This window comes from Balaenoptera ricei, chromosome X (assembly GCF_028023285.1).
Source record: "Balaenoptera ricei isolate mBalRic1 chromosome X, mBalRic1.hap2, whole genome shotgun sequence".
Classification (NCBI taxonomy): domain Eukaryota; kingdom Metazoa; phylum Chordata; class Mammalia; order Artiodactyla; family Balaenopteridae; genus Balaenoptera; species Balaenoptera ricei.
The window spans coordinates 117945859-117969932 of record NC_082660.1 but is presented as its reverse complement, the minus strand read 5'-3'; the positions used below and the strand labels follow the sequence as shown (position 1 = coordinate 117969932).

At 42.5% G+C, this 24074-nt stretch overlaps 1 protein-coding gene across 1 annotated transcript in view; it reads left to right on the top strand.

Moving 5' to 3' along the window:
* HS6ST2 (heparan sulfate 6-O-sulfotransferase 2) overlaps positions 1-10236 on the top strand; it is a 292134-nt gene extending 281898 nt beyond the window's left edge. Inside the window, exon 3 of the mRNA XM_059911299.1 lies at positions 7130-10236. Coding sequence (XP_059767282.1) covers positions 7130-8027 — 898 coding nt within the window. The 3' untranslated portion in view covers positions 8028-10236. The remainder of the gene's footprint in view (positions 1-7129) is intronic.
* Positions 10237-24074: the final 13838 nt, after the last annotated feature.

Here is a 24074-nt window from a genome sequence, read left to right as displayed (position 1 = left end):
CAGTGGTTCTCATATTCGAGCACACGTCCATCAGAATTTCCCAGAGGGCTTGTTAAAACAGATCGCTAGGCTCCAGCCCCTGAGTTTCTGCTTCAGTGGGTAGACCCAAGAATGTGCATTTCTAACAATTTATGAAGTGATACTGACGCTGCTTGATTCTGGGGCCACAATTTGAGAACCACTTCTTTAGCTTGTTCATAGGAGCAGAAGTCCTGGGTTTGTGTCCCAGCAGTAGGATGGGAAGAATCCAGGTTCTAGAGTCAAAGAGAAACTGGTTCATGTCTGAGCATCCCTACTTTAACCTGTGACACTGGGTCAAATCATATCTGTTAGTCTCAGCTACTTCATCCTCAAAATGGGAATAATAGTATCTGATTCACAGTATTGTTGGGAGTTAATGTGTAAGTGCCAGGCACGAAGGTTCCCAGCTCCTGGCTATGCAGTTGGTGTAAGGAAATGCCTGCTCTCAGCAGCCAGATGCTTCCCCTTCGTGAGGGTTAGTGGGCTCTTCCAGGCACGGTTTACTGTGCCATCCTAGGTAATTAACCGACACGAAGACAGGAGCTACTAAAAATACAGGCCTTCAGCCCAGGAATATTCCTTGCAGTTAGGTTGATTCCCAAGAGCTACTGGCAATTTGTGACTTGTGGGCAAATCTTTGCCTCTCAGGGCCTTGACTTCTTCACCTCTAAAGTGAAGACTCTGATTTAGATGATTTGCCATCTCAAAGGTTTCTTCTTGCTCTGCCAAGTCTCCAATTCTGTGACTTAGAACTCAGGTACTTATTTCAGAATAATCTCTTTCAATGAAAATGAAAACTGTATGGTTCTTGTTTTTATCCATTTACTTACTCTTAATATCCTTAAACTTCCCAGCCTTCTTTAACATTGGGCTACTACACAGAAAGTCAGGGACAGCTGCTAAATATAACTAGATCTCCTTCATAGCTAGAGCTCCTTAAAATGTTCCGGCACAGGTGTAAAATGGTATATCTGTTATTTAATACTGACATCTAGTGGTTTTTCCTTATCAAAGAAAATGATAGGCATTTTCCCATTAGCTCATGGTAAGCTCGGCTGCTTCTGCTACAGCCATTCATTCAACAATCTTTTATTAATCACTTATTTTATGTCAAACATTGTGCCAGGCCCAGAGGAGCTTATGTTGATAAATGCTACTCAGTCCCTACCCTTCCAGAGCTCATGGTCCAACGGGCGAAGCAGACAAATCACTAGACAATCACAGCCCATGGTGATAAATGCTACAATAGGAGAATACCAGCACAGCTGGAACAGAGGAATACCAGGGCAGTTAACTCTGCCCAGGAAGGTCAAGGAAGAGGCAATCTGTGAGTTGAGTCTTGGAGGTTTCCAGGTAACCTACAAAGGACAGATCGAAGCCCTTCCAAAGAGTAGGCACTCCATATACAAAGGAAAAGGGCCTGTAGGATCTTTGCCTGGGACCAATTTGGAATATTAAGATTACGTTTGCATACTTGGAAGGTAGAGTATAGAGCAGGGTTTCTCAACCTTGGCACTACTGATAATTAGTCAATAGTCTGCATTGTAGGCTGTTTATCATCCGTAGACTCAACCCACTAGATGCCAGTAGCACCTGACCCCCAGTTGTGACAACCAAAATGTCTCCAGGTATTTCCAAAGGTCCTAGAGTCAGGGAAGGGAAGTGGAGGGGTGGGATGCAAAATTACTCATGGTTGAGAAAGACTTGTGTAGAGGGAGCTTGATAGAGATAAGGCTGGAGAGAAAGAAAGGTTGTTGCCAGGTCCCACAAGGCTGTGTCTGGCATGTGGAAGAGCTTGAACTTCATGTCATAACTGATAGGGAGCCATTAAGAGGTCTTAACTAGGGAGTGGTAGGTCAGATGCGTGCCATATGGGGGTGTGGAATGGATGTGAGGCTGGAGACAAGGAGGTGGCCAGGACGCTGATGCAGTGATTGAGTAGAGACGTGATGAGTGCCTGACTCCAGGCAGTGGTAAAAGGATGGATTTGTGAGCTCTTAAGAACTAGAATCAGCAGGACTTAGGGAAAATTCAGATGCTGGAGGTAAGCGAGATAGAGAAGTCAAAGACGGCCTCCAGGTTTCTTGCTTGGACAGCTCTTTCTTTGGTTGCTGTTTTTCCACAATTGCTTACCAATGACACGTAAAAGTTGGTCTAGACTTGTAGAGGGTGGCAAACCTTTCACTGTGTCCTGCCTGTCGAGAAACCATGGGCATACAAAGGCACCAAACAATGGTCTTTAAATCAACTCGGGTAACTGAGGGGGTCAACTCGGGTAACTGAGTGGGAGTCATGACTGTAAAGATGTGACACGTGGTCACCTTAATGAAATGACATGGTCACAAGATATTCCTGTCCAATCACTACTAACTGAAACATACTAACTGAAACAGGCTGAGTGTGATTTTTCTGTGGCTAAGCTTGGCTCACTCGTTTAAAATTAAATCAGACCATTCAGCAGCACCCTTCGGGTTTCTGTCAACTCGAAGGGAGATTTCCAGCAGCTACCAAAGATCTGCTCTCACCTGCATCTTGTTCTGTTTTAATCAATGCCTGGATCCAGGCATTGCCAGAAGAAAATAAGAAGATATGGTGAAGATATTGGGGGATATGATCAGAATCCAGATGCGTTTTGACAGGCTTAGACTTCCTCTACCAAGAAGAAGTTAAACAGGGCCACAAACAAACTGCATCGGTTCTGGACAAAGGAGATTGAGTTTCCAAATGGCCTATGTGTAAAAGAATGCAAGAAGGTAGTTGACAGTGTGTCAGTGATGTGACACGTCTGCCAGAAAGGCTGATGTGATATGAGGCCACGTTAAGAGAAATGGTGTCAAGAATGAGGGTGGAGATAGACTGTCCCTACTTGTTCCTTGTCAGACTGTGCCTAGAGGGCATGTTCCAATAAAGTGAAATATATTCAGAGGCAAACAAAACGATAGTGAGGGGACCTGACGCAGTGGAGAGAACAGTTGAAAACCATATTTAGCATGAAGAAAAGAAACCTCGGGGTACTGGAATGCTGTCTTCAAATACCTGAAGCCACACTTGTGGAATTAAAAGTAAGTCCTCAAGATCTGAAACTACCATGTTTTGCTGACAACTCCACATCTGAAGCCCAGATCACTGTCTGAGGCTCTATCTGTCCATTCAGCCAGAGACCTGGGAGGCCTCCTTACCCCTCCTCCTCCCTCTCCCCTATATTCATTTTGTCACTGAGTCTTGTTACTTTGACCTCCTAAATCTCCCTCTAGTCTGCTCCCTCTTCTTCTGTCTTGTTTTCTATAGTAACCTCGACTCATTTCCCCAATTCCACACACCATATACAGTGATCTTTCTAAAACGCAGACCTCATCATGTTACTCCCTTGCCTAAAACCCTTGAAAAAGGCCTCCCTGTTGCCTTCAGAAGTCTAATTTTTTTCTTTTTCCTTTTTGGCCATGCCACATGGCTTGCGGGATCTTAGTTCCCCGACCAGGGATTGAACCCAGGCCCTCGGCAGTGAAAGCGTGGAGCCCTAACCACCGGACCACCAGGGAATTCCCAGAAATCTAACTTCTTTAATGTGGCATCTGAGGCCTTCCACGACCCGGTCCGTAACTACCTCTCCATCCTCCATTCCGGCCACTGGACCGTAATTCCCAGTAAGATGTTTCCTGTGCCTTTCCTCCGCACACAGCAGGCTAGTTTATGCCTCTGTGCCTTTGCTCATGCTGACCTTTCTGCCTCATACTCCATTCTGCTCTTTTTGCCTCATCTAATTCTCCCTTGTTTTTCAAAATAAAGCTACAGAAACTCTTCCTCTGTCATCGGGCTAGGCTGAGCATCACTGCAAGGTGCTTTCTTTGTGCCTTGTCCCTGGTCCAGTCATTAATAGCACATTAGAATGGAACGCTCTGCTAGGGGCCCCGAGTCTTAGCCCTCTAGGCATCGCCAGGGCCTCTCTCAGTGCCAGGCACACAGGTGCTTGAACAGAACTGGGCGCTGGAAGAGTGCCACCCACGTTTCTGTGCCTATGTGCCTCTCCACGCACTGTCCCATTGGCTTGGGCTTCCACGTCCTCAGTTGCTCTGGGTGGGGAGACGGCTCCTCTGACATTTCCCTGACGACTCTTCACTCCGAATAATGAGCAGCCTCGATCCTTTGCCCAACAAAACCTCCCAGGGGTTATCCTCACCTGCCTTCCCACCTCCAACACACCATGCCATTTGGGAGGCCACTGGACAGTCTTGGAGACCCACCCTTCAGCAGATCTTCCTTTTCACCCATGGGATCTTTTTCCAAGCAGCATCAAGTGTTTCCAGTTGAGGCAGTCTGGCACCCCGGGCCTATTTTCCCTGGAAGAAGGGGGCTGCTGGCAATCACTGAGTCTCCAGAGCTATTGGCATCTGAGTGGAGGGCAGCGCTCATCACTAGCACGTGTGCGTGCACGCGTGTAGGCGCCTCTAATTTCTCTGCTGCTGTGATAATCCCTACAGTGTGGAGGCCGAGGCCGCGCACCTTGGACGGCTCTCCTCTCATAACGGCACTGGGAGACCTTCATCAGGGAGGAGCCGCGCATCCGTGACATGAGAGCGTCTGTGAATGTCTGCCTCTGCCTTCCTGTGCTCCCTCTCTCTCTCTCCACGTGGGGATGGTGCTTTGGTCCAGACACTAACCCTGCTGGTTGCGATCTGTCTACTCTGAAGGACAAGGGAGAGTTTTTAGGTAGGAGAGCCGCAGGCTTGCACAGGGGTGCACTCTAGAGTTTACCAGAAGATGTCACTGTAGGCTTAAACCAGTAAAACAGAAGACTGTCAGCTGAGCATGAAGGTGACTCCATCATGGGGGTTTAAAACACCCATTTATAATGCACGCCTGGAAAAGCTGGTTGAAAGACTAATCCAAATGTGTCACTGCACTTCATAAATTTCTTTTTTTTTTTCCAAATAATCAGACTAATTGCCACAAAGCTATGGCCTCAGGCCTAGCATAAAGGCCTGATAAATTCACACTGAAGGAATGAATGAATGAATACCAAAGCTAGGAGTGGAAGGGCAGAGCCCATGGGAACAGCAGTCACCTTTGTTGGTCAAGGAGGCTACTGGAGAACAAAAGCTGCTACTCGTTAGCAGTGGGTCTCTACAGAGATGAATTTGAGTGGCACCAGCAAAGTCAGGTCCCAGGAAAAGCACTGAGAGAGGTGAAGGTCGTCTTGGCCCCATCTCCGGCCTCACTCCCCAGTGCTTCTCCTGTGCCCCATGCTTGTTTATTCCAGAAAATCATAGAAGGTGATTTTTAAAATTTTCTATGATTTTTGCCAGACACTTAGATTCTCCAGAGTTTTTAATATATTGAGGCATGACCTTCCCAGTTCTGAACTCTTCCCCCCCTCTTCCCCAGATAGTTCATTAAAGAAGTAATTAAAGGAGTTAGGGAGATTCTGCTTTGTGCCTGGTACAAAGCTGAAATGGACGAGATGAGAGTGGGAGAAGAACGCCTAAAGCCCCTGCCCCGGAAAACCTAGTTTAAGCAGAAATGCAAACAACTAATTGCAATTCAGTATCAAAAGTGTTTTCACAAAGGTTTAAGTGTGGAAGTGACACTGAGGAAGAGGTGACGGCTGGCAGCAAGGGGTGGGATGCATTTTCTCAGAGGAGAGACAGTACTTGGAATGGAACTCGAAGGATGCCTAGAATTTTTCAGTTAAAGAAGGAAGGTCACGCCAGGCAGAGGAAACACCACGCACAGAACAGAGGCACACGGGATATAGATCCCAGGGTGCCTTCGTTGCTCAAAGCCCAAGACTTCGGAGGAGACTCTGCTCAGAGGATATCAGCCACCAGACTCAGAGAGTCGGGTGGTTGAGTTGGTTCCCTCTGGCTTCTCATGGGTGGGTACAGAACCACCATCCCTCAGATGGGAATGAATAAACTTCAGGGAAGCTGCAAGCCATTCCCCAGGTTTCTTTTCAGAAACTAAATGTTAATATTCAGCGTTTATTGTTGTCTTCCTTCCACGATAGGCCGGCTCATCCACGACCTCATCCTTTATCCACTGAACCTGAGTGGAAGCTCATTTATTATGAAAGCACAACTGCTGAGTTGTTTTTCCCCCGATCACATTATAAGCCGGGATGCTTCTGGGGTGTGTGTGGGCGGGGGGTGTGTGCACGTGTGTGCGTGCACCTGCTATGTATGGGTGTGTGTGGGTGTGTGGTTTAAATGTTTCCTAGTCTGCTATTTGAGCAAAGAACTTTATCAGTTTGCAGCTTTAAATTGAAGACAGCCACACAGCAAAGCCTCCACACATGCTGACATCTGGGTGTCCTTTCTGTGGGTAAAGAAAAGGGGCATTTTGGAGCTGATAGAGTTAACTTGCCTCTGCTGGGAATATTAGCACGTGAGCAAAGGCTGAAACCAAGGTAGTAGCTTATATATATGCCATTGGCAGCTACCATGTCTATTTCAGTCAGTGACTAACCACAATGTCTATTTCTGGAGGCCCCCCCCCGCGGCTGGGCTGCGTATCTCCACATTCCACTGCCATCACGTAGGAGCCATGATGTTATGACAACAGCCAGAATCAAAAGCATCATATCACACACTCTTTCAATGAAGTTTTGTTCTTTAATAAGATATCCCGATTAGACTAGATATTAGAAAAATGCTTTTGTGTATTTAGTAAGAAAGATTAGAACTTGAGCTCACTTGTCAACCTTGTATCACTTCAGTAAAATCACGTGTTTCCACTGAGTCTCCGTTTCACGATCAGTTAATGGGGGTTTGGGGGTGGGGAGTATGAAATAAATGAGGTCATTGGGAGGACTGCGTCATTGGTTGGAGAGAGAGAAAAGCAGGGAAAGGAGGGGAGGGGAGTGGAGTTTCCGCTGATGTAGTGCTTTAGCTGCAGTACCAGCGAATTGGGTGAAAAATGAGCTCTCTGGACAGGTTAGTGGGACTCAGAGAGGGGACGATAGCAGAGTTCACAGGACAACTGCCACCAGATCGCCATCATTTCCCTTTTGCCTTCCTTCCTGACCAATGAACATCACATATGCCATGCACCTCCCTGACTCCACTTATGTCACCCGAATCCCTGACCGTTGGCCTTTGTGCTTTGTCCATAGGAACTTCCACTACATCACCATCCTCCGCGACCCAGTGTCCCGGTACCTGAGTGAGTGGAGGCATGTCCAGAGAGGGGCGACGTGGAAAGCATCCCTGCATGTCTGCGACGGGAGGCCCCCAACCTCCGAAGAGCTGCCCAGCTGCTACACTGGAGACGACTGGTCTGGCTGCCCCCTGAAAGAGTTCATGGACTGTCCCTATAACCTAGCCAACAACCGCCAGGTGCGCATGCTTTCTGACCTGACCCTCGTCGGCTGCTACAACCTGTCGGTCATGCCCGAAAAGCAGAGGAACAAGGTCCTCCTGGAAAGCGCCAAATCGAATCTGAAGCACATGGCGTTCTTCGGCCTCACCGAGTTTCAGCGGAAGACCCAGTATCTGTTTGAGAAAACCTTCAACATGAACTTTATTTCGCCGTTTACCCAATATAACACCACTAGGGCCTCTAGCGTAGAGATCAATGAGGAAATCCAAAAGCGCATTGAGGGACTGAACTTTCTGGATATGGAATTGTACAGCTATGCAAAAGATCTCTTTTTGCAAAGGTATCAGTTTATGAGGCAGAAGGAACATCAGGAAGCTAGGCGGAAGCGTCAGGAACAACGCAAATTTCTGAAGGGAAGGTTCCTTCAGACCCATTTCCAGAGCCAGAGTCAGGGCCAGAGCCAGAATCCGAGTCAGAATCCGAGTCAGACCCCGAACCTAAATGCCAATCAGAATGTGACTCAGAATCTGATTCCGAATCTGATTCCGAATCTGACTCAGAGCTCGGGTCAGAATCCGAGCCCGAAGGAGAACCGGGAAAGCCAGAAGCAGAACCCTGGCCAAGAGCAGAGCGATGGCAACACCAGCAATGGCACCCATGACTACATAGGCAGTGTAGAGAAATGGCGCTAAATGGCTCCCAAAGGCTTTTGCACACTTCTCCCAAAGCGCCAGTCAAAATAGGGCAAGTCTTCAAACATGAGAGTGTCCAGACACATCCTGCTTCCTTAGGTTTGGAAGTTAAAAAGGTTAAGATGTTGCCTTTACAGTTGCCTTTCAATTCAGTGTTCTACTGTGCGTGGGTAAAACAAATTTCAATATGCAATTAAATTGTCTTTTTTTTTGGTTCGTGGGGAATTTATAAAATCCAAAAGGCAAACCAGACTCATCAGAAATTGCTGTTTAGATATTTTCAGGAGTTCTTAAATTAGTCATAGAGACAAAATGAAAACATAAAATATGGCCGTTTAACTTATAGCTAAGAAATGGACTTTACATTATTCATGATACACTGTTGAAACCCAGTCTTGGAAGCAAACATTTTTTTCCAGGGCTAAGCATGAATATAACACAAAAGAAACTAAAATTAAACACGAAACTGTTCATTTTCTTCTGATTTTAACAAGGAATCTATTTAAACAGAATAAGAACTGATGGCAGAGTTTACCAAACTGTAGAAAACGAAAAACTTCTCTCCCAAACATGGGTAGTTTTATGTAAAAATATTGGCTTTCGAGTAGAACGGGACTCATATCTTGTTATTTCAGAGATGTTTAAAATTTTAAACTTTTTCTGCCTTCTACTATTTAAAGGTTTTAAACAGGGTGTATCTCATATTAAATAAAACACTTTTTCCAAATGGAGTACCAATGCAAAGATCTAATTTCCAGATGATTTCTGGGCACTGTAATTTCAACAATTCTGGACTCTTTTTGGCGCTGCTTCTCATTCATTTTAAAGCTTCTCCGAGCTGTGCTCATTCCAAACTAACCCGTTTTAGAATCTTTCTTCATCATCTAAATGGTGTGTTGCTGAATTCATTGTGATAATATAATCCTGGATTAAAGTCAGGACTTTCTTTCTGTAGAACTGTCTTATCAATGTTTGTGTAGTGAGGTCCTTATCAAGAAACTCTTGAACAGGATAATGTGTCTTAAAATATTGCTCAAGTTACTATTCTTGATCAGATAGAATTAAACCTGAATGTGAATGAATTGTTATTTACTTTTTGTGCATTTTTATTGTAATGTTTCCAGTAGGGCTGGCTATTTTCTAGCCCATTAGTTCTTTTTCGTGTTGACAGAGTATAGACAATTACAAGAGAAAAAACAAGGGTAGAATAAGCACTAGGATAGTCAGCATTATTCAGTAACACCAAAAGCTTTACCTCCATACTTTGGGTGAACCGTGTACCAGGTTTTGTTTTGAGAAAACAAAAGGCAGGAGTGTTCTGCATTGAGGTTAAACATCAGAAGCATATGGATTGAAGAAAGTGATTTGGTATTGGAAGTCTGTGCAGAAATACTTTTAGGGTATCAACTGCGAATTGCGCAGGGCAAAAAGAAGGATGTAACCCTCCGTGCAAGCAGGCATCCTGATTCTGGGCAGTTTCCATTTTACGGGTTTTGCTATCCTTTCGTAAGGACTTACGCTAAGCCCCTGGCTGTCAATCAAAAAAGCAACTGGAAGTGGCATTTATGTTTTCACGAGGGACATGCTTAGAAGTGTGACCATAAAGTCACATCTTGTACAATCTGCTCATTTGCATGATCTAGTTTCATCTGTAATAATAAGGCCACAAGCTGGACAAGAAGCTGAGTACTTGGTTAAAAAATAAATGTTCTTGACTCTGCACTTGTATCAGTAGATCTAAATTTTGTTTTGTCCGACAGTATCGCAGTCCTGGGAATCTGAGAACTGGAAAACTGAAAGGAAAAAAATTTTCAAAATCCAAAACATCTTGAAGTCAAATTGTTTTAGAGTGAAACTATTTTGTGTACTTTGTGTTTTTAAACTAATGATTCTGTAGATCACTGTGGTATTTCAATTTTGTTTTGTTTTGATTGATATTGTTTGCTCTTAAAACTGATAGGTACTGCTGGAAAGCAGGATGAAGCCCGAGCCAGTGGAAAAGCTTGTTACAGAAAAAATATTTTGTGTTATTGCTGTGGTGTGCATGGTTTGCAGAGATTAAGTGCATTTTCTCTGTCTATACTGATTTATTGTATATAGGGGATGTTATAAATATACATTTTGGTCACCATCATGTAAATCCCATGATTTTGACTGTAAACATCTTTCCAGTGGTGTAGCTTTACAAACCATTCACTGATTTTTGTGTAATTTAACAATAGATATGAAATAAACTTTAAATTACAGGCTCTGAGTAATTTCGTGATTTCAAGGTTTGCAGCCACTAGACATTATGACATCACAGAGAGAATTTTCTTTTCTCAAGGAGTTTCTTTTTGTCCTCTTGGCCACCAGGTATGGAAATGAGATGAGCCATTTTAATCTAGCACACCCAAATGGCCTTAACTTTGGGTGCTTCCTTCTGGGGGTCCACAGTGTGTCCTCCTTGGAATAAAACAAAGTTGTCAATGAAAGACAAAGTTGACTGTGCATTTTAGTCAGCTCAGGCTGCTATAACAAAATACCATAAACTGGGTGGCTTATCAACAACAGAAACTTATTTCCTACAGTTCTGGAGGCTGAAAGTCTGAGATCAGGTGGCAGTATGGTCAGGTTCTGATGAGGGCCCTCTTCTCAGTTGCAGAAGTCTGTCTTCTTGCTGTGTCCTCATATCACAGAAAGTAGCTAGCTAACTCTCTGGCTTTTTCCTATAAGGGCACTAATCCCATTCATGAGGGCTCCACCCTCATGACCTAATCACCTCCCAAAGACCACACCTCCACATACCATCACATTGGGATTAGAGTTTCAACATATGAATTTGGTGGGGACAAACATTCAGTCCATTACGCTATGCAAATGAAATATGTGAGTGTTTTAATTTAAAAATTATTAAAGGAGATACTTGCACATCTAAGAACATGTTGAAAAGAAAAATAGCACTTTTTATTTTTTAATCTATCCCCTCTGTCTAGGATAGAGGTTAAAGGTGAGCATTAAAGTATTGGCTTTTAAAGTTATGAAGACAATATGCTCTAATTGTATTCAATGTACATATTTTTCCAAACAAACTTATGGTTAGGACTATGGATAGGGATGATTTGTTCTTGCCCTTTTGAAAAGAGAATTTAGATGTCAGTTCATAGGATTAGAGGGAAGAAAGCTACAAAATTTGGGGGGTTTAACTATACTCAGCTTGCAAGCTATTCATACTTTAAAAATTCTGCCCATCAACTGTTCATTGAGCAATAATTGGGTGGTCAAAGGTCCTGACTGCAAAAGGGTTCCATGGCCTCCGCTTGGGACGAACTGTGAACAGGAATGTAGAGGATAAGAACTTGAAATATTTAGGAAATAAAGATTATTTCCCTTTACCCTCCAGGAGGCTACTCTTGGAGAGTACTTACTGAAGTGGGGAAAATGTTGAAAACCTGCCCTATGCTTCTGGACACAGAAGCTGAGCAAAGGGTCTACTGAGGTAGCCCCAAAGAGCCATAAAACATCACAGGACAGGCTTTAGACAACTGCATTCTCCCCATGCCTGTGACACAGAAGAGACCAACATTGTAGTCCAGGCTGGTGATATGCAACTCCCAGCTTTCTTGCCCTGTGCTGAGGAGTGCTGCTCTCTTGCCTTCACTAGGGATTAAACCAAGCAAATAAACAAAGCCCAGGTGTCTTCTAAAGAGTCTAACAAGACACAGAATATGCTGACTCCAAATATAACCCCATGGGATTGTGGAATAAGGCAATCCTAATCTCTAAAATGGCCAGAGTGAAGTGAGCTGACAGTTTTAAACATCAAAGGAATTAGATCAAGACCTCAAAAATCCTAAAGTAAATTTATAACACATCAATCAGACCTTCAGAACTAGCCTTTAGAACTGCAGGAGAAAACTATCTTGAGGACAAAGCAAATCAGCTGTTTGTCAGTGCAAGTGACACTGTTTGAGCAGGGGTCCCAAAAGGACAGACCTGGGGCCAAATGTGGCTCTCCACCTGCTTTTGTAAATAACAATGTATTGGAACACGGCCATGCCCTTTTCTTTGCATAATTCCTCTGGCTGCTCTCATACCCCAGAGGCAGGAGCAGTTTCAACATACATCTAATGGCCCAAAAACCTAAAGTATTTATTTTCTCGCCCTTGAGAGAAAAAAATTGGCCAACCTCTGAGCTAGAGAGCCAATCAAAATTTCCCAAATAGTAAAATCTTGGCAGAGTTTATAATGATTCCAGAGTCAGAGAGAACAGAAGGGTGTGATTCAAACAACACACTTCCCAATAAACCAACAACACACCAACATTTATAGGATACCTACTATTATATGAAAGGCACCACCTTAGGCCTAAGAACAGGGAAGAATCTGATCTTTCCTCAAAGGATTATGGAAATCTAAACCAAATGCTGTGCCAGAGAGTATAGTTAAAAGCTTAATTAGTTCTTCAGTGTGTGTGTGTGTGTGTGTGTGTGTGTGTGTGTGTGTGTGTGTTTGATTACATGGTTGTAAAAACTGCAAATGATATAGAAACATGTAAATAAAAAATGAAATGACCAATTACCTACGCAATTCTCACTCCCCCAGAGTAACTAGTATAATTATATGATTTCTTCCAGACCTCCTTGTCCTTTTCACATTCAAATCTAATCCCCCCTTCTCTCTCCCCACACACATATAATATTGATAACAAAAATGAAACCATATAGTTTTCAATGTTACTCAATTTCCATTTTTTTAAGCTCAACAATGTATCGTGGTTTTCCTTCCAAAGTAAGAATATAGTGGATGGTTGACCCTAAGCCCCTAAGCCCCCATGCTGATGTTACCCTAAGCCCCTAAGCCCCCAAACTGATTACTGCTCATGTTGAGAATGTTGGCTCTGGATCCATACTGCCTGGGTTTGAATCCCAGCCCCACCATTTACCAGGTCTGTGACCTTGGGGAAGTCACTAACCCTTCCATGCATGCCCCAGTTTCCTCCCCTGTAAATGGAGAAAATAATAGCTCCAACTTCAGAGGGTTGTTGTGAGAATTAAATGAGTTCATATTTGTAAAGCACTTAGAACAGTGCCTGACATAAAGTAAGCTTAATACGTATTTGATGGTACTATCATTATTATTGCTACGAGTTTGAAACCTAGATGTCTGATGGATGCCCGTGTCTTTGATAGCTAAAGACTGACTCTGAGATGAAGAATTGAAAGTGCTGGCAAGAAAATAAGCCAAAAGTAGTATATGTCCTATTGTGACTAATTAAAAAAAACTTTTCTAAAAATTAAAAAAATATATATATATAAAACAAATGTTACATAATTAAATGTATAAAAGACCTACCCTAAGGTTTACTTCTGAGTTTTGAATGTAGCCAGTGACAGATCTCCTGAAAGATCTAATCCACAAAATGCCAAGTGAGTCACCCATACTCTCTCCAGCAGTGAAAATGCATTATCTGATGTCCCTGGCTGATTGGGGACCTACTTTAGTGCACTTACCAAAGATGACTCACCAGCAGGCCCCTTCCTTTCCCACCCACGTCCCCACCCAACATTGTCAGAGTATGGGCCTGTCTGCACAGTGAGATCCCAGAGGGCCCCAAAGGTCTAGCTGCCTCCCTCACTGGTCTGGGTGGGAGCTTGGAATTCCCACACTCCAAGTCTCTACCCTGGGTGAAAGCAGCCTGTGCAGAAGACCCTATTAAAATGCATCTATGCCACCTAGGAGAGAGGAAGGAGAGTAACCCATTAAAAGCACCTCCTAGTTTATCACATTAGCAGTCACGAAGGGCCCTCAGGGAAGGGGACACACAAGTCTTGTAAATTCAGGTAGTTCACTTCACTTTTAAAAAAAGAAAAGAAATAGAATAGTTTGCTTCCCTCTCATTTGAATTTTAAAATTTTGATCTTATTGCCTGAAGGGCAGGATAAGGTTCAATAATCCTCATCAAGTCTCACTAAATTGTGTAAATTCTATTCTCATTGTGCCTGGTTAAATCTTGTGACTTCACAAAGCTCAGTAAGATTTACTGATGCCTAACTGGGCCTAAGAAAAGTTTAACAGTTTTTGTGACTTAAAAATGCTCTACTGGATTTCATGTGACTTAGGAGGACCTGAAAGGAATTGTCAAGTCTTAGCAGAGAGTGCTTTACCATAGCTTGATAGGCCCTAATCAGCCAACTGGAGCCCAACCTCACCAGCTTTCTCAAGGAAACACAAGAGAGGTTAGTTCAAACACAAGAGTGGTTTTTTCTCTCAGGCCTGAATAAGGTCTTCTGTCCCTGAAACTAGCTAGAGCAGGACCATGCGTCCATCAAGGGCCTTGGGATTATGGGGCAAAGACTTCGTGAATTTGATCCAAGAGGCAGATTTAGGCTTTGCAAAAGTGAACAGGTAGGAAGGAGGGTTAAGTAAGGAGCCTCAGCACTGACTAGTTAAGATGAACAGGATTTATCAGGAATGAGTTTGACCTAAACAGTCATCAGTGGTTTCCCAATGCTCCTCAGCATCCGTCGCTGCTGGAAACATGCTTTCCCCAAACTCCCGGGAACTTGACAGGGCGGTCATTGTTTTGATTTACCAGCATTCCCACTCAAGGTCAGGTTTCTATGTAACCCACTGGAATGGTCACAATACCTTCTTAACTATTCTCCTGCCCTCAGACTCTTTCTTGACTACCACACTCATCTTCCTAAAACTGCATCTCAAAACCTAATCCATGGACCTGTGACCTCAGGAGCTTCCCTGATGTGTTTGTTTGAAGATGCAGATTCCCTGGGCCCCACTGCAGAGGTTCTGAATCAGAATCTCTGGTACAAAGCGAGAGATCCTGCCTTTTTGGGTGAGATTCTAAGATGACTGTAAGGAGATTCTAAGATGCGCAGGTACATTGGAGAGCTACTGTCCAAAATCGTATGTCTGATCACCGCACTGCCCTTCTCAGAAAGTGCTGGGAGCTCTGCACCGTCCTCAGATGGAAGTCCGCACTCATCAGCTAAATGCACAAAGCTCTCTATAATCTGACCCCCACTCTCTGCCCGTGCTCATCATTGAATGCCACCTTACTTGAACTTGAACCTTTGCTTCAGGCTAAAGTTCTTTACTCCTTGTCCCAGGCATTGGACTTCCAAAATGAATTTGAATGGAAGTTTTTGAGATATCATAGATTCTAACAGGCTCTATATAAAATCTTATTTTGGCTGATTGCCATTTTAACAGAGTTTTAATGAACTCTAATAAGCCTTGGCTTATTAGCTGTGTGACCTAGGGTAAATGACTTCATCTTTCCGAGCCTAAATTTCCTCATTTCTAAAATTGAAATTATAATAGTACTTACTCCATAGATTTGTGGTAATAATTAAATGAGTTAAAACATGCAAAGCATTTTAGAACAGAGTTCTGGTTCTTTGTAGTTTGATTGGATTAATACGGGTAAACATTTCTAGCACTGAGGCAATTTATTATTTTGGACTAATATGTTTTATTCATTCAGAAACTTTTAATGGAACACCTACACTGTGTTTCTTGGTAATGTTTTACATTCTTCCCCCACCCCAACCATTCACTGAATTCTGCTAAGTTACCCAGTAGTTGAATTCACTATCACTAAAAGGAAATATTTCCCAAAATCCCTGCAGAAACTAGATTTCTATATATTTTTTCCTTCTATTTTTCTCCTACTCTCCCCTCATGGGGTCCAGTACTGTATTTTACACCTACTGGATACTTTCTTGGACACAGTAATATCTGTGTAAATTTGGCAGATACTTTTTTGGATAGATAAGAACAATGGCTATCCTCAACAATACTGGGAATCACTATTTAGCAGATGCACAAAGTGTACTTGGCTCTGTACTCAGAATTCCCTGTGTGTTGACTCTAGTACAGACAATGCACACATCAGCCACGGGCTGTGCATTTTCCGTGACGATCATGATTTCTATTATTCTAATCCATTGTCAGTTCATAAGTTCCAGTTTTTGTTCTGAAAACTATGATTATCTTTAGTATTAGTACCAAATTTTAGCATTACTTCATGCATTTAATTTTAATCCCTGGTGGCATATAACCAACAAAATGATACATTTGTAAATAAAGCCCACTCAGTGACTATCTTGGAGTGTCGTTCTAAGGTCTTTAGTCTGGCATTCAAGGCCTTTCAGGATCTAGCACTTGCCTGTGTCATCTCTTAACACCTGCCCCTCACACTCCAGGCACCAGCCAAGAGGAGCTATTTGAGTTCTCCCATCATCTCTCATTTCACCTAGAGGCATTTTACACATGCTGTTCTCTCTGCCTTAAATGCTATTCCGTATCCCCCTCACTCTTGCCTTCTCTATCACCGTCGCATGTTCCCCCACCCAATAATGCACATACATAACGGCACCCTCTTAGCACAGGTAATCCCTGCTCCTCTTTCAGACTCTGCTTCGATGTCACCACTTCCGGCAAGTCTTCCCCGACCCCCTCCTAACTGCATTTAGTCATCTCTCTCCTGTGCTCCCCCCAGCCTCCATGTCAACCCCCATCCCAGCACTCATCCCAGAATAGCAAATAGTCTTTTGCATGAATGCATAGGACCTTGTCCTCTTTGATTTATATGCACTTCACAGACTTGATAGGGGTAAGAGTATCTTTAAGAGGTGATGAGTTAAGCTGTCTGAGACCATTTCTACCACTCATTCTTCTGGTTGCCCATTTCCCTCCTCTGATGGGCTGTGAACCCCAGGAAAGCATGGGTACGGCCTGTCCCAGTCATCTTCATAGTTCCACTGCCCTGGTAGTCATTCACTCAACAAATATTTAACCTACTATATGCCCGGGTGTGTGCTCATCTAGGATATTCAGATATAAATAGAAGAGATATGACCCCCCCGCCTTGCGGAGCTTACAGTCTAGCATTGGAGACTGATACTAATCAAAATAGTTTACAAGTCAGTTATTATGCCAGACCATGCTAAATGCCGTGAAGGAAATGTATAGAGGAAAGTGATAAAGGGTAACAAAGAAGAAATATTTTGGGTGAACAAGGAAGACTACTTTGGGAAGTGACATTTAAACTGCAGCATGAAGGGTGAGAAGGAGCTAGTTGCACAGAGGCAGTGCGTCAGAGGAGAAAGGGAGCACATTTTAGGTACTCAGTACATATTTGTTGATGAATTAATTAATGACTGAGGGATATTGAAATGAATTCTGCTGCAAAGGCTTTTATCATGAAGGGTCACTTGTAATGGAAAGAACAGTCCTGATCTCTATGTTCTCTATCTTGGATTTTCCTCTCCAGGCAGCCCTGGACCATCAGAGGTCTAACATCAGTCCTTGCGCTGCTAATTCTTGAGAATATGGCAGCTGCTTATGGCAGGGGGTGCTGCCCCGGCTCAGCCATTCACTGAGTTCTTAACGGGCCCCAATGCACATGATCCAGCATCCTGGTCCCTGGCCTTGGGCAGCCTCCCAACCTGGGAACTCCTCTCTAAGAGCTCTCTTCCAGCGGTAAATAGGCTTTTGTGTGACTCGTTAGGATGTTGTTCTCTTTGATTTATATACACTTAGGAAAACTTGAGAGCCGTAGGCATATCCTTAGAGGTGATGCAGTAGGATGTTTGTGGTCATTTCTATACACAGTTTGATAGTGGATCCTTGGTCAGGAAGATAATCTGACAACACTTTGAACCTCTCTTCCAGAGTTTATCACATACTGCCTTGAATTTTATTTTTTGTGTGCCTGCCTTATCTCCCTTACTGAACTGTAAATATATTCTTTAGGGTAAAAATGTGCTTTTTTAGGCATCTTCTGTCTCCTATTATTGACTTGCCCATCGCAAGACCTATGTGTTTGGATTAAATTTTTTCCTGTGAGGAAATGTATTGGGGCTTTCTTCATTGAATTATATTCTTGGAAGCGCTTCACTTAAGTTCAAGGGCAGTTCGTGGTGTAGCGGGTTTCTTTGTGTGTGGTCCATCCATAATGTGGCTGTATCAGTCAGAGGTTAAATCAGAGAAGCAGAACCACAAGGATATATATCTATCTATAAAGAGATTTGTTTTAGGAATTTGGCAAGACACAGTTGTGGGAGCTGGTTCGGCCATCTTTGTAACGTAGTTATCTTTATGTCTGATGCTGAAGCTTAAAGTCCACAGGGCAGGCAGTTGGGAAGGAAAGATGGATGTAAAGTGGAGGAAAGAAAGAACATGTTGGAACTCATGAGGATGGATTGAAACCCATGCCAGTACTTGTTGCCTTGACCTTGATAGCATGGCTGTCCTGCAGAGGCCAGGACACTGTCACAAAGCTAAACACATGCACACCTGGTCCAGAAGTTGGAGAAGCTGAAGGAGGATACAGGGAAAGATGGAACAGTTGCAGGCCCAGTCACATCCTTACACCCACAAGGTGAGCCAGCAGATAAGCGACAAGGTGTGCAACAGGGTTGCTGCTTCCTTTCTGAATCTGTCTTGGGGACCACTCTAGCTGAAACATCCAGGAAAGGGAATACTGGGAAATGTAGCTCGGCCTAGGCAAGTGGGTTCATCACAAAGCCAACACAGTGGCTTTGACTCAACCCCCATGCTTTAGAGCCAGTAATCAAATGCTCCTTACTCTTTCACAGTAGAAAAATATAACCTGTATCCTTCAACCCTGCTTGAGTGTGTCAGACTTCCCTGTTTGACTCAGTGTACTTTGATCCAAACATTGTTACTCCTTTAAGTATGTCATATTGTCACAGCCCTCAGAGAAACGCCATCTTATGGAGCTGATAAGGTGATTTTCTTCTGCAGTGTTTAAGCTGAGTTTTTTGATTTGTCGCTGTTGTTTTTTTTTTTTTTTTTAAATTAATTATTTATTTATTTATGGCGGTGTTGGGTCTTCGTTTCTGTGCGAGGGTTTTCTCTAGTTGCGGCAAGCGGGGGCCACTCTTCATCGCGGTGCGCGGGCCTCTCACTATCGTGGCCTCTCTTGTTGCGGAGCACAGGCTCCAGACGCGCAGGCTCAGTAATTGTGGCTCACGGGCCTAGTTGCTCCGCGGCATGTGGGATCATCCCAGACCAGGGCTCGAACCCGTGTCCCCTGCATTAGCAGGCAGATTCTCAACCACTGCGCCACCAGGGAAGCCCGTCGCTGTTGTTTTTAATGAGGACTCTTTCTTGGGTTCTTCTGCCTCTTAATCGTTCTTTAGAGGCTATGCAGGATTATAGGGGGGTTGTTTAAAAATCAAACATAGACCTGCTATCTCTATGGGTAGGTGATATTGGTGATTGAAAGAAACAGTACCTTTGTGAAGAATTGATTCTGGAAGTCACTTTTCTGACTTTCAGGATTTCTGATTGAGTTGTTAGAGCTGATTGAGGCATTGAGGCCGTCCTGACAGGCCAGAGAGAGAGAGAGAGAGAGAGAGAGAGAGAGAGAGAGAGAGACGGACTTAGGAAACACTGTGGGTAAGGCTTGCTAGCACAGCCTTTCCTTTCCAGTTTGGTGGCTGGAAAGAGAAAAAGAGAAGACAAGATGGTGATGGATCTTTTGCAAGGTTTCAGCAGAGAGGATCTTGGCAGGTTGCCTACTAGCAAGGAATGTGCAGTTTATAGGCATGGCCACAAGATGGTGCAATGACTGTGTACATTGTACACACAGGAGAGGGGGCTGGGGATCAAGGCCCTCTAAATATTCAGCTTTTTTTGTCTTTCCATATGGGGCCTAAGCATTGGGAAGATAGAAAATGTGGAAGGGAGCCAGGGAATTTGAATGTTTTACCAAATATTATCTGCAGTGTTTGAAAATGAAGAAAACCTATTTACAGCCATGCTTGGCTCTGAAATTGTAGTTATGAGTAGTGGGTATGCAGTCTGTAAATCTGTCAGCTAATTATGAGTTCTTTGCTTTTGTCAGTTACATGGCAAGCTAATAAACTGTGGCATAAATTGGCACATTTTATACAACAGATTCTGTTGCCATTGGACGTGCTTGATGGGTTGTGGGGTGGAATGGGACACAGAGTTTTTGTCCCTCTAACCATATACTTTTCTCTTGAGGCCTGGATGAAGAGTTTCATTTGCTTTATGCCACTTAAGTCCTGTACAGGACAGTGAAATAACAGCAGTTCAAGATGGCTTAAGAGTCTTAATGCAAGTATGTGTTGCTGTCTCGTCTGTTTGGGGCTCGACGAAGGTAGATTGGTTCATAGCACCCATTAGCAGCATGATTCCTAAAGGTAGGCATGTGACCTGGAGGGCCTGGCTAAAATGTCATAAAATATAGGATTATGAAGTGAGTGAAAGCTACCTTTAAGTGCTTTAGAAAAGAATGTACAACTCAACAGGTAAAGTATGGCTCAGCTTTAATAATACACTGATCAGAAAGATTAGCTATATGTACATAACAGAGAATGTAAAATGGTATAAATTTTATTCTATTCAAAAATAAGACAATTTAATATTGGAATTTGAAAAATTGTTGGTTTTCTAAACAGAAAATCCTATAGAAAGATAATTTTAAGATGTTACAAAAAATAAAAGACAAGTGAAAGTCTAGAAGAAAATAACTATAGGGCTTCCCTGGTGGCGCAGCGGTCGAGAATCTGCCTGCCAATGCAGGGGACACGGGTTCGAGCCCTGGTCTGGGAAGATCCCACATGCCGCGGAGCAACTGGGCCCGTGAGCCACAACTACTGAGCCTGCGCGCCTGGAGCCTGTGCTCCGCAAGAAGAGAGGCCGCGACAGTGAGAGGCCCACGCACCGCGATGAAGAGTGGCCCCCACTCACCGCAACTGGAGAAAGCCCTCGCACAGAAACGAAGACCCAACACAGCCAAAAATAAATAAATAAATTAATTAATTAAAAAAAAGAAAATAACTATATCATATATGACAAAGGGTTAATATACATAATTACAAAGAACTAATATAAAACCAACAAGGAGAAGATAAACAAGCCAACAGCCAAACGAATAAGGGTCTTTGAACAAGAAATTTACAGAAAAAATATAAATGGCTAATTATCATATGAAAAGCCCATAGGTACTGGTAATGGGAAAATGCAGATCCAAATGAAAAAAATAGCATTATTTTTGCTTCTCAGAAAGGGGAAAAAAGATAACATCCAGGGTTGTTGATGGTATAGCGAAAGAGATACTCTCATATACTCTTTTTTTTTATTTTACTATTTTACTTTACTTTTATTTTATTTTTTATACATCTTTATTGGAGTATAATTGCTTCACAATGCTGTGTTAGTTTCTATTGGACAACAAAGTGAATCAGCCATATACATACATATATCCCCATATCCCCTTCCTCTTGCGTCTCCCTCTCACCCTCCCTATCCCACCCCTCTAGGTGGTCACAAAGCACCGAGCTGATCTCCCTGTGCTATGCGGCTGCTTCCCACTAGCTATCTATTTGACATTTGGTAGTGTTTATATGTCCATGCCACTCTCTCACTTTGTCCCAGCTTATCCTTCCCCATCCCCGTGTCCTCAAGTCCATTCTCTAGTAGGTCTGCGTCTTTATTCCTGTCTTGCCCCTGGGTTCTTCATGACCACATTTTTTCTTTTTTAGATTCCATATATATGCGTTAGCATACGGTATTTGTTTTTCTCTTTCTGACTTACTTCACTCTGTATGACAGACTCTAGGTCCAACCACCTCACTACAAATAACTCAATTTCGTTTCTTTTTATGGCTGAGTAATATTCCATTGTATATATGTGCCACATCTTCTTTATCCATTCATCTGTCGATGGACACTTAGGTTGCTTCCATGTCCTGGCTATTGTAAATAGTGCTGCAATGAACATTGTGGTACATGCCTCTTTTTGAATTATGGTTTTCTCAGGGTATATACCCAGTAGTGGGATTGCTGGGTCATATGGTAGTTCTATTTTTAGTTTTTTAAGGAACCTCCACACTGTTCTTCATAGTGGCTGTATCAATTTACATTCCCACCAACAGTGCAGGAGGGTTCCCTTTTTACCACACCCTCTCCAGCATTTATTGTTTGTAGATTTTTTGATAATGGCCATTCTGACCAGTGTGAGGTGACACCTCATTGTAGTTTTGATTTGCATTTCTCTAATAACTAGTGATGTTGAGCATCTTTTCATGTGCTTCTTGGCCATCTGTGTGTCTTCTTTGGTGAAATGTCTATTTAGGTCTTCTGCCCATTTTTTAATTAGGTTGTTTTTTTTTTGATATTGAGCTCCTTGAGCTGTTTGTATATTTTGGAGATTAATCTTTTGTCCAATGTTTCATTTGCAAATATTTTCTCCCATTCCGAAGGTTGTCTTTTCATCTGGTTTATGGTTTCCTTTGCTGTGCAAAAGCTTTTAAGTTTCATTAGGTCCCATTTGTTTATTTTTGTTTTTATTTTCATTACTCTAGGATGTGGGTCAAAAAAGATCTTGTTGTGGTTTATGTCAAAGAGTGTTTTCCCTATGTTTTCCTCTAAGAGTTTTATAGTGTCCAGTCTTACATTTAGGTCTCTAATCTATTTTGAGTTTACTTTTGTGTATGGTGTTAGGGAGTGTTCTAATTTCATTCTTTTACATGTAGCTGTCCAGTTTTCCCAGCACCACTTATCGAAGAGGCTGTCTTTTCTCCATTGTATGTTCTTGCCTCCTTTGTCATAAATTAGGTGACCATATGTGCGTGGGTTTATCTCTGAGCTTTCTATCCTGTTCCACTTATCTACATTTCTGTTTTTGTGCCATTACCATACTGTCTTGATTACTGTAGCTTTGTAGTATAGTTTGAAGTCAGGGAGCCTGATTCCTCCAGCTTTGTTTCTCTTTCTCAGTATTGCTTTGGCTATTCAGGGTCTTTTGTGTTTCCATACAAATTGTAAAATTTTTTGTTCTAATTCTGTGAAGAATGCCATTGGTAGTTTGATAGGGATTCCTAGCCATGGCAGTCAGAGAAGAGAAAGAAATAAAAGGAATACAAATTGGAAAAGAAGAAGTAAAACTGTCACTGTTTGCAGATGACATGATGCTATGCATAGAAAATCCTAAAGATGCCACCAGAAAACTACTAGAACTAATAAGTGAATTTGGTAAGGTTGCAGGATACAAAATTAATGCACAGAAATCTCTGGCATTCCTATACACTAACAGCGAAAAATCAGAAAGAGAAATTAAGGAACAATCCCATTTACGATTGCAACAAAAAGAATAAAATACCTAGGAATAAACCTATCTAAGGAGGCAAAATGGTTTCGTATTCAGAAAACTACAAAACACTGATGAAAGAAATCTCATATACTCTTTCTTTTTTTTTTTTTTTATTAAACATCTTTATTGAAGTATAATTGCCTTACAATGGTGTGTTAGCTTCTGCTTTATAACAAAGTGAATCAGTTATACACATACAATATGTTCCCATATCTCTTCCCTCTTTCATATACTCTTGAGAATAAATTGTAACAGGAATTCTGGATGACAATTTGGCAGCTTCTATCAAAACTTCTAATGTGTATGCCAAGACATTCCACTTTTAGGAATGTCTCCTCTCCTATAGAAATACTCAATATGTGCCCAAATTTGTGCATATGAAGATGCTCATCACAGCATTGTTTATGCTAGAAAAGATGGAAAACAATCTCATTTTCTATCAATTAGGCCAGTGGCTAAATAAACTGGCATATCAATACTATGAGATATGCAGTTGTTAAAAGGATTGAGACAGAACTATATGTACTGACATGAGCCAATCTCCAGTCTACATAGTTTTAAAAAATGTGTGTGTGTGTGTGTGTGTGTGTGTGTGTGTAAATATACAGAAACAGATCTGGGAGGACACACTCCAAACTGATAATACTGATTAGCTCTAGCTCTCCAGAGGGAATTTGGATTGACAATGTGAAGGAACACTCCCACATTTTGCTTTATATACTTCTCTCTATATTTTTAATAATAAGCATGTGTTAACATATTATGAAATTTAAAAATAAATTTATTTTAAAAGATATTACTAGGATTAGAAAAGTTACAGCCTCTCTTCTCAAAGCTTCACAGGTGCCCAAATAATCCTCAGTAAGAAATCAAAAAGCTAAGACCTATTTGAG